This window comes from Mytilus californianus, unplaced genomic scaffold, assembly GCF_021869535.1.
Source record: "Mytilus californianus isolate M0D057914Y unplaced genomic scaffold, xbMytCali1.0.p SCAF_5, whole genome shotgun sequence".
NCBI lineage: Eukaryota > Metazoa > Mollusca > Bivalvia > Mytilida > Mytilidae > Mytilus > Mytilus californianus.
This window is the reverse complement of record NW_026262701.1, coordinates 70,423,241-70,441,433: the sequence shown is the minus strand read 5'-3', so window position 1 is coordinate 70,441,433 and position 18,193 is coordinate 70,423,241. Positions and strand designations below refer to the sequence as shown.

The 18,193-nt window shown below is 31.8% G+C and overlaps 2 protein-coding genes across 8 annotated transcripts in view; both read left to right on the top strand.

Annotated features, from left to right (window-relative positions):
• Window positions 1-18,193, top strand: part of LOC127701343 (plasmanylethanolamine desaturase-like) — a 429,461-nt gene that overhangs the window by 91,264 nt on the left and 320,004 nt on the right. The gene's annotated exons all lie outside the window — the stretch shown is intronic.
• The window catches only part of LOC127701272 (teashirt homolog 1-B-like), a 74,520-nt gene that overhangs the window by 46,096 nt on the left and 10,231 nt on the right, over window positions 1-18,193 (top strand). Inside the window, exon 1 of one of the 6 annotated variants that reach the window (XM_052205108.1) lies at window positions 11,197-11,455. The exons of 4 other annotated variants lie outside the window; for them this stretch is intronic. In XM_052205108.1, the coding sequence (XP_052061068.1) occupies window positions 11,434-11,455 (22 nt within the window). In that variant the 5' untranslated portion in view covers window positions 11,197-11,433. Of the gene's footprint in view, window positions 1-11,196; window positions 11,456-18,021; window positions 18,096-18,193 lie in introns of those variants that run through there. One more of the 6 variants, XM_052205112.1, reaches the window with a different exon arrangement.

Here is an 18,193-nt window from a genome sequence, read left to right as displayed (position 1 = left end):
CACAATGCTTATTACCACAAAACACAGATCGAGTTTGAATTTTGGTGGCGTAACTTTAACTGTTCTAGAGTTATGTCCCTTTACAAACAGAAAAATTGCTGAATTTTTTGTTTCTGTTCTCTAACTTTAGTTTGCCTCAACCAAATGTTATGAAACTTATACACAATGCTTATTACTACAAAACACAGATCTAGTTTGAATTTTGGTGGCGTCACTGTAACTATTCTAGAGTTATGCCCCTTTATAAACTGAAAAATTGCTGAATTTTTCGTTTCCGTTCTCTAACTTAAGTTAGCCTCAACCAAATGTTATGAAACTTACTACCACAAAACTCAGATCAAGTACAAATTTGGGTAGCATCACTTTTACAGTTTTTGAGTTATGTCCCTTTATAACATTAAATGCTAGCGGGGGCATCATCTGTGTCCCATGGACAAATTCCCCATTTATTGTAAAGCTAGAATTTGTGGTATGATACAGAAAATAACAAGAACTATAGCCTATTGAATGCTCTCGAGTGAGTTTGGAAAGCATTTTGTAAAGCTAGAATTTGTGGTATGATACACAAAAATAACAAGAACTATAGCCTATTGAATGCTCACGAGTGAGTTTGGAAAGCTCTTTTGTAAAGCTAGTATTTGTGGTATGATACAGAAAAATAACAAGAAACCATCAAAGTAGACTGAAAGGCATTGATTACTTAAACATGTATTCGTCATGTTTAAGAAAATCAAGATTTACTAATGGTGTTTTTTCTACTATTTGCATAGCCCTTGATGTTACCCCATTAATGTTCTTATCACCAATAATTAATATAACTGTTTTTGTTTGATCTTTTGAAGACAACTTTAATGATACAACAAATTTCGGTAATGAAATTAATGGCAATAAAGATAAATGTTGTTTCAAAAGATTAATAAGATAGAATTGGCTTGGCGCTATTGATATTTAATCACTTATACAATAATGCTTCGACTTTCAATGGATTAGTAAGGAGTGCTTTTTCACAGGTAGAGTTTGAAATTTTTATAATCACTTTAAGTGGATTAAATTCTTAACCCGCACAGCTTTGATATAGAACCATTGGCATTAGATTGTCTGATCAAACATTAGTTTAAAAATTAAATGGTATTACATAATGTTCGCATAAATCATTCGTATAAAGGAAGGAGGAATAAAATTAATATAGATAGATCATTTAAAGTTATTGACAAGCATTCTTATGGGATGAGAAAATACTTCAAATCAGTCAGGGTGCGTTTGTGTGATTCCCACCAATTGTCATTACTTGGAAAAAAGATAAGATATTCAATAACATGAACTATTGGAGTTATGTTAACAGTTGTTTTACCCATGAGTGTCTGTCTGCCTGTCCATCAAAAAAATTAAATGGTTGTCTAGAATAGAAAATGGAAATAGAGATGCGTCAAAGAGACAACAACCCAACCAAAGAGAAGAAAACAGCCCAAGGCCACCAATGAGTCTTCAACACTGCTAGAAAAATATGCATCAAGAGGCGGGCTTCAACTGGCCCCTAAACAATAATGTATACTTAAGTTCAGCGAAATATCTCATACTGCTTTCAAAGTAGAAAGTTAATATGCTGCAAAATGTATACCAATGATGTGCAATCTGATTAAAATAAGATCCTGTGTCCAAGCTTTGCTTACCAGGATCTGACAATACTCTGTTTAACTTTCTGTTCTGGTAATTATTACATCAGCCAATGAAATGACTCAGTCTTCAAATTTTTGAAGGTGTGTATCAAACTTACAAAACCAGAGAATCCTGAAAGGCATTTATAACAGACAGTAGAATGGAGATTTTCAGATCCTTGTAAGCAAAGATTGGACACAGGTTCTGTATTTAAATCAAATTGAATGACGTGCATATTAAATCATGCATATTGAACAAAAAATTTCTCTACCCATTCAAGAAAATATTATCCTTTATACAACAGGCACACTTTTAGAAAGTTCAGGATTCCACAAAATGATAAACTTAATAATTAGCTTGGAAACTATGGTAGGTGGTAAGAGTATGAACAGTGCACTTCAACTGCAAAGTTTAACAAAGATGGATATAGTTCAATTATTAACCATCTTTTTTTCAATATTTCACGAAAACCAGAATCCCAAATCCTGACAATATGCACACCTTCAGTATGAGCATAAACATTTTAGCCAAAAATTGTTGGAGGGGTTAAAGCAGATACACAATGCACTATATAAATATATACATATTTAAACATGTCTAAATTGAAAACAAGGTTCAAACCTATGATTGCGTTGGGTAAAAACCGCAATTTTTATACGTGTGCATGCAAAACAAATTTCTTGGTAGAGTGGTCTAAATACAGCACAAACAACATTTTCCAAAAGACCAAAAAAGTGAAAAAGTATATTTTAACAAAACGCATTTGACTAGCAGGTCAAACAACGGATGTTCTTAAACCCTGCTGACTGCCATGGCGATTGCCAAATAAACGGATCACCAGATGTAAAAATGGATCTTAAAATATATTTAAATATATATACATATTGAGGAGCCTTTATGGCCCAGTGGTCTAAGTAGTCCAACTACTGTATCACTAACCTGTCAATACTGAGGTTGTGAGTTTGAGTCCCACATGTGGCAGGTGTGTTCAACTCCGATCTTAATTGACTAGGATTGTCAGTTTTCCTACTGAAGGTCATGGTTTTCTCCAGTCTTTCTTGCTTCCTCCATCAATAAAAGCTGGCGCCATGAAATAGCCAACAGTGCTGAAAGTGGCATTAAACACCAAATAATCATCATTCAATACACATATTGAAATTTAAACAAATATGTTAGTTCAATTGTCCTCATTTTATAAATAATTCATAGAAATAATTACAAGTTTGTAATGCTGGTACATTTGTACTTTAAAGTATCAACTTTTTGTACAATTTTCAAGCTAGAAAGTGTGTTTTATTTTTATAAATATTTATATAAAATTTCTCAGAATTATAAATATGTAGATCAATATAAGATGCTTACTTTATCTACTCAACTCCTAGTTTTAAAGCGCAGTGATGTAGCCTTTTTGTGCTGAGGCAGCGTAAAGCAAACACCAATCAATCAATCAATCCTAGTTTCAAAGCTATAATGTTTTTATTTGAAAAGTTTGTATAATGGAAAGTACATAAAATAATAAATATATGTCTGTATATTTCCGAATGATGGTTTTGTTCGTAGATTATTGAAGTTTTTTTTTTTATATAAGTGAAAATATTGTGTTATTTACAGTATTTGAGTATAACAAGCTAAATCAAAAGATACTGTGCTAGTGATGAGTATAAAACAGGATTTTGTGAATTTAAATTTCCTAATCTAAGTTTTTGTTTGATTTATGTGAAAATTTTATTTGCTATGGAATTAGTTTTGTTTGAAGAAAAAGTATCAGAATTTATGAGAACTTCAGTATTTTTTTCATGCAGGGATCGTGTTAATGTTGTATTTCAGCACAATAAAAGTAGTTTACCAGCAGAGGGAAAATAACAGTTTCAGCAACACCATTTGGGAGTTGCATGTACAAGTAATTTACGAATGATTTAGAACTATGATTGATTGTCCCTTTGTTTTCGTCCTCTAAACCTATAAAACCGATAATAAAAGTCTTGTCAAGCAAATGATATCAACAACAAATCCTTTGCAAAACAAGGTGTCAGATATCATTTGATGGAATGAGTAGTTCACAATTAATACCCATTTCTTACTGTGTCAGGGGATTCTCCTTAATAATACCCGGTTAGTCGCAATTGTAATAACAAGCGATCATAAATCAGGCAGCACACTGACAACTTCTTTCTTATGAGGGATTTAAATCATTCATTTTCTTCTAGTAAAGGTTGTCAGGGCTCTTCAGAATCCATACATTAAAAGCATCTGTCTGAACATTTTGGTTAATAAATTATCAACTCCGATGGGGTAGAAATAAGGGTGTTTTTATGTGAAAATACTCTCATTAAAGGGCATTGTCATTTTTATGGTGAGTTAGCTGACAGGCTATATACATAAAATTGCAATATTTAATTCCCTGATATGGGAAAATAAATTTTAGAATGCAAAAGAAGTCATGTTTAATGTCTTTTACAACAAAACACCTTGTAAAGAATGACTTTTATAAAACATGTTTATAAAATCAAGGAAGTGAATTAAATGTGATTTAAAAGTTTATGTATGATAATTATAGACATTTAAATAAACCTTAAATGGCATATTTTTTTTTACTTTTTATGTAATATAACATTACTTTTTTCTCTTATAGTTTAATGACGTTTTCTTGCTTTAAAAATTTAGGCTGAGAAAACTGAAAAAGATTGCAATGAAAACATGAATTTTCAGTTTGGAGAAATATATCCATTTTTTGCCAAATAAGGTTAGAATTGCAGATTTGTTATAACTACCATCAGTCAGCATCAAAATCTTCCAACAAAGCTAGTCGGAAGACCAATATTCCGACAATTTTCTTATGTTTCTAAACAAAAGTTGCAAAAACTTACTAGTCCGAATAAATTTAAACTAGTCTGGGGCATCGGACTAATGGCTAATGGTGCAGACTTTAACATCAAACAGTCATAACTCTAAATTGGCAAATACATGTATCAAAAGTGCCATAATCATACAAAGTATACTGAATGGCACAATCCAGAATTTTTTAAATAGGCAAGGGCTGTTACTCCTTAATGACAAATGTCTAATGCATCAAAATTGGTGGGCAGACTTAACCATCTTATCTCCTCCCTCCCCCTTCCACCCTCATTTTCCCCTATTAACCTGTCTCAAGGCTTTTATGAAAACAATCCATGTCTGTCCCAAACACTTCTGTAGTGGCCACAATATTGTGTTTACAGTCTTACATATTCTATTGTATTGTTTATTTGTGTGTTTCTCTGTCCTGTATGTTCTTCCATTTATTTGTATTGTAGTTCTGTCATGTAAAGTTGTCATTTTAGTGTTCTATTTAACATTGCCATTAAAGCGGGAGGTTTGGCTAGCCACAAAACCAGGTTCAACCCACCATTTTTTCTTAAAATGTCCTGTACCAAGTCAGGAAAATGGCTATTGTTATCTTATAGTTTGTTTCTGTGTGTGTTGCATTTAGTGTTTCTGTTGTGTCTTTGTTCTTCTCTTATATTTGATGTGTTTCCCTCAGTTTTAGTTTGTAACCCGGATTTGTTTTTTCTCAATCGATTTATGAATTTTGAACAGCGGTATACTACTGTTGCCTTTATTTACAGTAGCCATCCCTGATTTGATCCTCAGCTTCTGAGATATTAGGCCACCCATAACAAATTCTTTGTTTGATGTTGCCTACCCATACCTGGTATGATTGGGTAGGTAGGGATGGATTTTTTTGGCCAACAACATGAGTTACATGTTTTAGACAAGAAAACAACGCCAGAGCATGAACAAAATTTTTATGCCCCCGCTGTAGCGGAGGGGGCATTAAGTTTTACCCCTGTACGTCCGTCTGTACGTCCCAAAGTTGGTTTCCGTTCTCTAACTTTAGTTTGCCTCAACCAAATGTTATGAAACTTATACACAATGCTTATTACCACTAAATACAGATCAATTTTGAATTTTGGTGGCGTCACTTTTACCGTTCTAGTTTGAAATGTTTTAAACGGTTTGTGTCGTAAAATTTTTGCGGGTAGGCAGACAGGCAACATCAAACAATTCTTTTTATTTTTGGCTTAATATTACGGTTTTGTCTACTGCTAGAAATTTTGTTGAAGAAAACATGCTTATTGATATGGCTTAAAAGTGAATAAGGGTTAAACATCATACTTTGATACATACATGTATTTGATTAAATGCAACTTAAAAGCTGACCAGAAAAGACCTAATTTGACAAAAAGAATTAGTTGATGTTATCTATATAAATTTTCAAGTTCATTTTGCTTTACAGTTATAGTCTAAAGATGTGTTTAAGTGTGAAAACCATGAAAAATGTTTCATTAAGATCATAATGAAAATTTCCTAGAGTCTCATCCGTGTTTGCCTTGATTGGAGCAAATTTGCTATATAGTTTCCAGCTATTTTCTGCATCCTTGATGAGTTTCTTATATTGGAGCAATTTTTTTAGTTTCAAACTTTTTGTTTATATTTTGCTGGAAGTTTTCACACATTATGCACCAAAAGAAAATACACTCAAATTTTCAAAAAAGTTTGATGAGAATCTAGGCATTGTTTTATCATGGCCTTGATTGAAATAAAACTTAAATTGGTTATGAAAAAAGAACAAAACACAGTAGAAGGCAGTACCATGACAAACAATTAAGAATTTGTTGTCATAACAGTATGACTAAGTTTAGAATCCGGCATGAAGGGAAGTGATAGATTAGTTTGATTTATCTATATTTAGTTGACACATTGTTGCAGTTTATTAGTTGATTTAAACTTGTTTATTGTATGCAACTGGGTACTAATGAGTTTTGGGTGCTTTAAAGTTATAAATATTGAACATAATCAATGATTGTTAATTAAAATTTCCAACATTGCATGATCTTGTCTCAACATGAAAGGTACTGAGTTAAGTAAAAGATGTTTGTTGATGAAAGTAGCAAAAGATAAGATGCATGAGTGCACTGGTGTTTTAGTTTTTATACTTTTATAGCTTAAAAGGTATGGGTATACTAGTTTTTCATAGTACTTTAGTCAGTCTGTCCATCTGTTAAACTTTTGTCATTTTTATGGCCCCGCAACTAAGTTGTTGGGGCCATATAGTTTTACCCTTGACCGTCATTCTGTCATTCTGTCATTCCGTCATTCCATCATTCTGTCATTCCGTCATTCCGTCATTCCGCAACAAACCATTATACACAATTTTTTTCTAAACGCCTTCAGTTATTGGGCTGATTTTTTATATGTGAGTATACCATGATGAGTTACAGATCAAGTTTATGTTTAGTTCCGCTATGCTGATTTTCATGTCGTTTCATCACATCTTGTTAGATCTGCAGTACATCCACTTCCTGTTTGCTGATAGCTCAATAACTCATTGATCAAGGAAATTTTTCATCAAACTAGCATTGGTCTTGAGAGCTGGATACTATCCATGCATGTTTGTGTCCACATGTGTTGTTGAAATTACAGATTTTTCAACTTTTTGAGACAGGGCCATTCTTGTCGTTCCGACACATCTAGTTTAATAAGAATTTAAAACAAATAAGCTTGCTGAAATATGGTACAATGGGGTGTATCCTGGTTTTTAACTCCGTGTTTGTCTGTAAATGACACATTTTTCTCTCATTTTCTCCCCAACTTCTAGACATAGCTTCTTGATAATGAATAGCAATCTTTGTATAGTTATGCCGTACAGTGTGACATGTTTTCAGTTCCTTAAATGTTCTTCTTTCTGTTTGCCCATAACATTGACCATAATTAGTTTAGTAAGATCTCATAGTAAATTTTGTTTAGGCTGTTGCCATGGTAAAGTTAAGGATTTTTTTGTCAGGTTTAATATCAGCATGTTTTTATGGCCCTGCCACAAAGTGGGCAGATCCTTATAGTTTACCCTTATCAATCATTCTGTCATTCTGTCATTCCATCATTCCGCCATTCCGAAACAAACAGTTATATAGACTTTTTTTATGAACACCTGCACATATTGAGCTGATTTTTAGTATGTGAGTCTACTATGATGAGGTACAGATTGAGTTTAAGTTTGGTTTTGCTCCACTGATTTGTGCCGAAATTACTGGCTTTGGACTTTGAAAACTTCTTGAAAATAAGAATTATACGGACTTTTATTTTCAAATTTTCACTCCTATAAATGGCTTCAAGCTGTTTTTTTCGAGCGGGGCCATTTGTGTCGTTCCGATAAATCTAGTTTTAACTTTTGTCCTTAGAATAAGGTAATCTGTATTTTATTTCCTGTCCTAAATAAACGCTTGATGTTAACCTCTTTTCCCAAATTAGTTATTTTTAGACGATATATTATCTCATAGTTCATCCTAACCTTTACAGAGACGGATCCAGGATTTAAGGTAAGGAGGGGGGTGCAAACTTAAATTGTCGCCGAGCAGAGCGAGGCAATAATATTTTTGAGGTAAAATTATCAAAATATTGTTTATTAAGCTGAGGACAACCCATGCTTTGCAAATTTTAGAGAGGGGGGGGGGGGGGGGGGAGGGGCTGTGCACGCCTGCCACGTTCAAAAGTTGTAATGTAGACTGCACAGAGCTAGAAAATTATTTCGTTAATATAATCACTCTTCAACTGTCAGAGACTTCTACAACATTAGTCTCGCTAACATTTAAAAAAAAATGTTATGTAAATGCTCCATAAACATGGTAAAGGGAATTATTTAAAAACACATTAAAGTATAAGATTCTAATTGCAGCTTGTTTGATATCTTGAACTGCAAGATGATCAACCAATTGTGATCATAATAGAATTGTTTGTATGGAAGACCGATGTAAATTCTTATATTGTATAGGAAATTACCCTCTATTTAAATTCCTAGGATTGACAAATCCTCAATCACGATTTTTTTTTTCATTATATGATATTATGATACCCGATGGTTTCTTATAAAAGATTTAATTTGACATTAAAAGCAAAATAATTAAACAAATTATTATTGACGAGAACTCATCCCTTTCTTTTATGAGTTTTGATGGACTTGATTATATATGGTTTCAAGCTAATATCATTTATGACAATATTATATTCTCGAAGGTCAATGAAATAATAGTAAGTATAAATAGATTTAACATACTGTTTGACAATACACATTTCACTGTAAGGCTGCATAATTTGTCATGAAACGGTTTGTAATATGAACAAAAAGACATGTGAGCAATATGTCAATGATACAGCAACCAAACCATACAAAATGTCAAAAGACATCTATATAGGTCATATACAGTCTTCCACAATAGACAGTTGTCTATATATATATAATATATCAAGCTTAAAACCATCCAGAGTCTTGCAAGTTGCAAATAATCTTAAGAGAGTCCTTCAAAGATCTTTCAGAAACACTAAATGCTTTGTTTGTTAGTAAAAGAGAATTAACTAACAATGCCATGGTTAAAAAAGAAAAAGACAAACAACAGTACACAAAACACAACATAGAAAACTAACGACTGAGCAACACGAACCCCACCAAAAACGGGGGGTGATCTCAGGTGCCCCGGAAGGGTAAGCAGATCCTGGGGTAATGATAGTTTTTGGATTTAGTGTAGCAATGTCTTAATGGTGAGTTTGTTTTGCTCAATCTGTAGTTTTTGTGTAACATTTTGGGGACTGTCTTTTCATTTTTTTTTTCCATCTACTAGCAATGGTGTAATGTCTGCTTTTCAGTATTGGATTTATAATTTTTATTCCTCTTGGAATCTTCTTATTTCCTTAATTATGTAAACTGAAACAGTCATGCTTAAAGTTTTGTTAACACACTTAGACTGTATTAATAAGAGTGCATTTGTTTCTAACCTAATCTTTGTCAGCATTGACTGTCATTATGTAAGCTTAACACTGGCAGTAACAAATACATCATTTAATTATTTTGCAGAACAAGACATGAAACAACCAATAGAAACAAATGCAATGTTGACTCTAGTCCCTAAGAATTCAAATAAAAACGATTATAGAGTATGTGAATTAATTGCACATTCATCATTTACTTAAAAGATAACATTGACGAATGGCAAAAATTTACCCGAAAAATGGACTATTTTTAGTAACTGCATAATTAGTCCTTTATCTCATTTAGGTTAGAAACAAGTTATATTAACACTCTTTATAGTCTAAACAAGGGCACCTTCCAGCATATGGTCTGCAAATTGTCAAAAAATATCACAAGGACCATAAGAGCTATGGTTTTGCAGCAACTTCCAGCATGTAGTCTTCCTGTTTCCTGTTGTTTGCCACAACATAGAATCATAGCCCATATTTACTAATAAATAATAATGGAAATGGAATATGTTATAAGTGTATAAATTAATGACATCAAATCCTTTAGCAGGAAGGGGAGGGGAGGGGGTAGCTTAAAGCATTGTTAATAATATAAAATGAATCATTCAGTTTCCATCATCTATTTCAAATAGTCCACATAAGCGATGAATGCTTTCAAAATGTTTTTAAGAGTAACACTCAAATTGTATTGGTCAAGTTCAAAGTATGGTTACATTCAATTAAGGAATGACTGTAATATTTTTTCTGTCTATGAAGAAATAACATCAAAAATGTGGTGCACACTGAATAACCAGCGTAGCATGTTATTTTAAAGTGTGCTACACATTTTTTATGTTATTTCTTCATAGACGAAAATTTACAGTCATTCCGTATAATTTAATTCTAAATTCCATTTTAAGCCGTAGTAAATCGTAAAAAAAACGTTGATGACGTCACTGTCACATGACAAAATTATGTCTATGAGGTGATAGACAAAACACTGTCAGCCAATCAGAAGAAGCTTGCATCCAAAATTAAATTATATTGTTATAACATGTTATCCTTCCCATTATAAATGCTTGTAATATTTGTCACTGAACATTAAGCACCCCATGAACCAATCTTTTTTCGAAATTAAAACATAGTGACTGGGACTTTTAGTAAAGAATCAAAATAAAACCAAACATCGTAGTTTTATGCCCTCTTATAAATTTTTACACATATGTATGTTAACACTGAAGCACAAAGTGTATTTATATATTTTATAAGTTTTTTTGTGATCGCTATTTTTAAAGGAAATTTTGTTTGTCTGTATAACATTTGTTTAAGATACTTTCAATCAGCAAGTATTCTACAACTTTTAATTTACAAAATGATAAAAATAAATCTTATTTGCCAAAGTATTTAATTGAAAACAACATTAAAGTCTCTACTTAACACTACAATCTGAAAGTGAATTAAATTAATATGTTTGTTATGTACACAAGTGATATTGAGCATAACATTAATATTTATTTTTGTATTGAATAATGTAAAATTTGGCTTTCTGGTATACATATAGCTGTCCATCTTGTAACAGTTTGTTCCATAATATAAAAATCCGCCCTCAGACATTTTTTTCTGGAGGAAAATGGAAACAAGGAGATTTGCTAATAGCACAACAAACCAATATTAAATGACAAAATCCTATGACCTGCCCTATAGATACTTTAAGTTTGACAGCTATCAAGGCAAAAATCAATATGTCACTAATCACCCAATAAACTAGCCGTTTTTTTGTCAAACCAGTGAAATACTGACAGGTAAAAGTAGGGTCCGCATCTGGTTCCGAATTTATCAACCTCTTGACAGGTATTACGTTTTGTCATACAGACACACCTGAGCGGCCAGGTAAATATGGTCCCTCAGTTACAGCAGGTGAAATGTAACCATAAATCAGTGTTGACTACACAATAATTCTTCATTATGGAGTGTTAGTTTGAAACTGTGTGACTCGGGAATGTTGTCATTATGATCATAACAGGAGATAAAGGTAAGGGATTATCAAATCTTACGTAACTTTTTAGAGAAAAAAAAATATAAGGAAGGACAGGATATATATTTTTTTCTTTTATACAACAACCTTCAATCATTTGATTTTATGTTCCTTATTTATTTAATTCTAATTTATTATATTACAAATTTTGGTATTGAACAAGAGTGGAAAAAAAATAAAAAACATAAGGAAATTGAGATTTGAATTTATTTGAGTTTTATTATAGGAAATGATTGATGTTAAGTTGTTTTCGTTTTTATCTTAAATAAATTTATCCTGACAATGAAAAAAAATAATCTGTATTCTAGATTGGGATGGGGGTAATTAGTTTAAACATGAAACAGACATACAGATATTGAAGCTTGACAAGCAAACTTTGCTAAATATCTGAATCAATGGTGTATTATAAATGCTCAGAGAAACACTCCCACAATGCCAAAATTTAATAAAAAAAGACACTGATTGCATTGAAATGGGATGACAAAAGATAAGAGTGGTTATACCCCTTGAAAGCTCTAGTGATTAAAAAATTATCAGGGATTAATTTTGCTTTTTTCTCCTTTTTAGTGCATCATGCTTTTTATAAAGACCTGTAGATGTCTTTTTTTAGTGTAGTGTTATTGTGTTTTTGGGTAGCTGTCTCATTGGAGTTGAGACCACATGTCCTTTAATTCTTATATATCTTACTGATCCATCTTTTTACTGTATAGAAGCCTTCATATAAAGTGCTTTACCATACTTCAGTTGGAAGATTTAGACTAATCAATCATATTAGATTTGTTGAAGTTGATATTGTCAAAAAGACCTGATATGACCACTGTCATTTGATTTTGATCCTCATGTTTGTAGTAGAATATAATAGTAGAGCAGAATATATAAGTAGAGCAATATTTTCATTCCAAAACTGCCACTTTGCCATCCTTTGATAGACTCTATTTGGGAATCTGAAACATTTGACCTCAGAATCTGCGACACTTGAACTAGTGACGTCATACAACAATCACTTTTCATTTGTGGTGTCAGACATTTTCTATTATGACGTCAAAATTTTACGAGAACCTTTGTGATGTCCAGTAATGGTGAACAAATAGCGATAAGGTGTATTGATCCCCTGACCGCTTGCACGGTTACTATTTCAGAAAATCACCACTAAACCAACTGAGCTAAAGCAGTGCTCCTTAACTCAGTTGCTAGAATGCTAGTTCGCTGTGCCATGGGTCCTTTTTGTCGAGCCTTCGACTTTAGTCGAAAAAGCGAGACATAGCGATCCTACATTCCGTCGGCGTCGGTGTCGTCGTCGTCGGCGGCGTCCACAAATATTCACTCTGTGGTTAAAGTTTTTGAAATTTTAATAACTTTCTGAAACTACCTTGGATTTCTACCAAACTTGGACAGAAGCTTGTTTATGATCATAAGATAGTATCCAGAAGTAAATTTTGTAAAAATAAAATTCCATTTTTTCCGTATTTTACTTATAAATGGACTTAGTTTTTCTGCCGGGAAATATTACATTCACTCTGTGGTTAAAGTTTTTAAAATTTTAATAACTTTCTTAAACTACCTTGGATTTCTACCAAACTTGGACAGAAGCTTGTTTATGATCATAAGATAGTATCCAGAAGGAAATTTTGTAAAATAATAAATCCATTTTTTCTGTATTTTACTTTTAAATGGACTTAGATTTTCTGCCAGGAAACAACACATTCACTCTGTGGTTAAAGTTTTTAAAATTTTAATAACTTTCTTATGCTATTTTGGATTTGTACCAAACTTGGACAGAAGCTTGTTTATGATCAAAAGCTAGTATCTAGAAGGAAATTTTGTAAAATAATAAATCCATTTTTTCCGTATTTTACTTTTAAATGGACTTAGATTTCCTGTCAGGAAACAACACATTCACTCTGTGGTTAAAGTTTTTTAAATTTTAATAACTTTCTTATACTATTTTGGATTTGCACCAAACTTTAACAGAAGCTTGTTTATGATCAAATGCTAGTATCTAGAAGGAAATTTTGTTTTCTTCAAGTTAACATTACATTCAGTCTGCAGATAAAGTTTTTAAACATTTATTAGATTCATAAACTATCTGGATTTTTACCAAACTTGGACAGAAACTTCTTACAATCAAAAGATAGTATCAAGAGGAATATTTTTATTGATTTACTTCCTCATTTTTGTTGAGCCTGCGATTAACAGAAAAAGTAGGCGAGACACTGGGTTCCGCGGAACCCTTACGAATTTTTTCAATCTCTGGCTGGTACAGTGGTAAACAGTTTTGTGCCTGCTCCAAATCAGATTACCATATGTATTATGTAATGTTGTTCTTTATTGTTTGTCACTTCCCTCTGAAATCACTCTAGGGAAATGTCTATATAATGTTATAAACACTGATGTTGGGCATTTATGAAGAAGTAGGATTCAGAAATCGGAAAAAACTTGACAATATGTTTTTTTTTGTTTGCCAGATTTTTCATTTTGTGTCAGACCTGTGAAAATTTGGTTAAGTCCTAATTTTAGTATGGCCCCAAAGGTTTTAAATGGCTAATACTTGAAAGTTCTTTTCAGAAATCAGAAACTGAAATTTGCATTTCTGACAATTGATTTTTGCATAGTACATTGAAGAGCAGAAAGAATAGTCTTGGAAATGCATGCATATAGCTTTTTGTTGTTGAAAATTTCAAATGTAATGTTTCTTCCAAGTCATGATTTTTTTTTGTGCCAATCTGAAATTCAAGATGGCTTTTGCTTCAGTGCACAACATGTTGCAGGGTAAACATTTAACCTGTAGATATAAAATACATAGTTAACCATGAGAGATTTCAAATTTTTTACAAAAAGATAAAAAGTAATATTGGGCTTGGGTATGTGCATAGAACCTGCTAATGTTTCAGCATCTTAAACATAGTATTATAGATACTTGCCAGTTTCAAAAGTACTATCTTGGCTTCTACCTAGCAGCTTCAAACTTTTGTCTTGGTGAAACTCTTTTCTCTCCTGCTTATCTTGAAAAATACTATGAAGAGCAAGTACATTCCTTTACTGCAGCTTGTTCAGTTAGCTGGCTGATTAAAAAATTAATTTTGAACAAAAGCTGTTTTTTTGTTTTTTTTAAGCTAGATGACTGCAAAATCAGCAGATTTCTGGATCTGTCTTTCGATTATGATATACAGCACACTTCAACTATAGAATTTTTTATTTTTTTTCGATTTCAGATTTATTGGACTATTATATATGATTTATTGGAGTGGTGAATTTCTTTTCATTTGAACACATAATGCATTAAGTCTGGTGGAATTAAAGATGTATTCTGTCATTTTCCATTGATTTTTTATACGATTTATTTTCTATACAAATTTCATAAAAACACAACCTGACATACTAAATCAATATAAGTTAATATAGAAATATACATTCACATGGATTTGTGCATAGAAACACCATAAAACTTCGAAAATTTCTATAAATCATTTGGTAAATGGAGGAGAAAAGAATGGGGGTCTTCAGGTGGATATTTTATGTCTCGGTAATCACAATTGTTGTCTGACTGTATATGTAACCTACTTATAAAGCCGTTAAATATACATCAAAGATAATAAGTTGTTGTGTAATTGCTGTTTTGATATCATGGGTAGGTGGGGTTGTATATGCATTCCTGCATAATTGATTTATAATTAAGAAACTGCACGAAACATGTGATGAGTGCAAGCTGGTTATATTTTGAAATCGAACTTCCTTGGACACTGTAAAACCATGTTATATTAAGTGCCCTGGGGCAGTCAGTATTATCACAATTTTCTGTAAACAAATCACAGAGTTCTCAACATATTTTTTTCACTGGTGGTCCTTGAAGAAAATCTGCTGGTCCTCAGACACTACTATTTCTGTTGCAAAAAATCAAAATTGTGTTGGTCTTTTGCAAAATTTTGGTGGTCAGGACCTTGGAACCTCCACTTTTCAGAGAACTCTGATATCATAGTAAGAAGGAAATCAACAGGAAAGGGACTTGTAGCAAGTTTACTTCACATTACTTCAGTTGAAAACAAAATTAAAACCTGAGCTCTTCAGTCAACCTACTGCCAAAATCAAAGTTTTAGTACTGAAGCAATTTCCTTTTTGTGAGTGACACTCCATCATGTTCTGTTAATAGAAATGCTTATGATCTGTGTTTTACATCTATGGAGGTTTTTAGCCCAGTTGTGAACTTGGCTTATAGTTTGAATCTGATGAAAGCAATCTAGGTGTCCTACCATCCAGGTATCCTAGCATCCTGATGTCATCATTTAGATTTCTGACTTTACAGACTTCCTTGTATCCATATAGATCCAACCTCGGATACTGCACCCATGGTTTTTTTTTTTAAAACAATTTGACCCTTTTTGAAAAACACTATTTCTGTTTCAAAATTATATCTTCTAAAACATAAAAAAGGAAATGGTTTGGTTTGATGTATACAAATGCTTGACATGTCAAAAAGAGAAAGTAGATTGGGGCAGATGATAATGTATCCTCTTTTAACTGTTTCTTGAAGACGCTTATAATTTAAGGATGTTTGCTATTCTGTTTCAAAATAACAAGCTTTTTAAAAGATTGTTATAAATTGATAGTAAATAAATAAAGGAACTAAATAAGCAGAAAAAAATGAAGGGTCTGTGTGCTTGTTTTCGAGATATAAGCCATTTAAAATTTAGTGCGAAATAATTCTCTCTAGATTTTTCCTGCATTTAACATTGGCACCTTTTTTCTTTCAAAAACTATGAAAAAATAACAAGGATTTTATAAGATTTTCAAATATGGCTTTTGAAACTACATGTAATAAAATTATGAAAAGAAAAGTAGGGGTTAGCGGGCAAAATTTTTGAATGGTACTACATGGATAAAACCAGAGGATTCTGAATATCTGGCAAAAATTCAAAAACAAGAGGAGCAAACTTCCTTAAGTGAAATATTACCAGAATATATAATGAATTCATAAAATTTGGTTGCTGTATTTGATAAATTAATATATATATGCAATTTATCTAGTACGTAAGGCTTAAAGCTAGAATTTACATTTTTATCATCAGTAACTATCAGTAAACAACAGTGATTCATATGACAGTTGGCATGTATAGTGGTATTAAAGGTCTGAGGCATTGTTGCATTGAAAATATTAATTGAAATGTTCCCCTCCCCAAAAATGGTAAAAGATGACCTTCAGCAATGCCTAATTATTTTCTTTTGTTTGAAAGTTTATTTGTTTGGAGTAGTGTTGAAATGCCATATTTAAGGTTTTTTTTCTACAAATATTGCAAAATATAGCTGAAATATCAAATATCCCTAATAGTACACCATTTCCTAAGTATGTCTGATGTATTGTATGCTCTTAAATTGAGAAGTAGAAGGGTCAAAAGAATGAATTTTTGATCCATTGTGATTTTCTGAGATAATCTGGTAATGAAGCAAGGGAGACAACTCCCAAAAAAATTTATTGTAGTCAAGTTGGTAATTTTTTTTGTGAAATTTGAGAGTGAATGTATCTTGTTGAATTATACTAGTCTTCATGGCTGTGATAACAGAGAGTTAGTATTGTTCCTGAAGTCAGTAGAAATACTGCTTTTACAATCACACTGTATACAATTTTGTATTAAATTTAAAACTTTAACAGAATATATCAAATTTTATTACTAATATTATTTGGCATAGAGATGACATATTTTATCATACTGAAATGTCACCTATCATTAAATCTTAGGCACTTTTACTGTAGTTTTATATACTACATTTTTGACAGATTTATAGACGGGTTTAAAATACCCGATATTGTGATGGATTAGGGTTGTTTTAATATTTTCCTAAATTTGAAACCCATCCTTGTTTTTATGGTCTCATCTCCAGTTTCAAGAAACACAATCATCGGACTGTCAAACTGTCATCTCGTAATAAATCTAGCGCAGATGACTTATTGCATCCGTCTATGACAATTCATATTATTACTTTATGTCATAAAGTGCATCCAGGTTCACATGTTTTCGTGTGCTAAGGAATAAACAAAGATGATTACAGGTGAAAAACCATATGTGATATTTCTACCTGAAAATTGCTGTTGAAATTAAAATCGGATATTAAATCATTAAAGCATTTCTTCTGCTTCATTATTTTATCAAAATCTGTGGATGAATAAGAAAATAATAGTTTATTGGAAGTAATAAAACAACATAATATATCTAAATATTTTAAGCAAAATATGAGAAAGACACAAAGATAGGGTTGGTAAAATGTATATTTGTAAACAAGTTTTGTTCTCAGAAGAGATTCATTTCATGATCCATATATATATATATATATATATATATATATATAAAAAAAAAGAGATATGGTTTAAAAGCCAATGAGATAACTATCCGCCAGTCTAAATAATGTGGTTATGCAGCAAATAAGATATATGAATTAAAGCATATACAGCCATTTAAAGTGTAGAGGGAAGATTTGTTTCATTGCTTAAGTTTTGATTTGACAGTATATAGACTATTTAAAACTTTTTTTGTTTTTATAAAATAAACTGCTTGGATGTTAAAAAATGTGGTCATTTTCTTCCTTTTAGTTAGTATAGTCAGTTGAATAAACTGATATGTCTGAAATTGAATGTAGAATTCACTTGGTATGTAGCTTCTTTTGAATTTACTGGTGTATTTATTGATATGTCTCTCAGAGCTTTAAAGTTTAAACATTTTTTACCTTGTAAAATTAATTTCCATT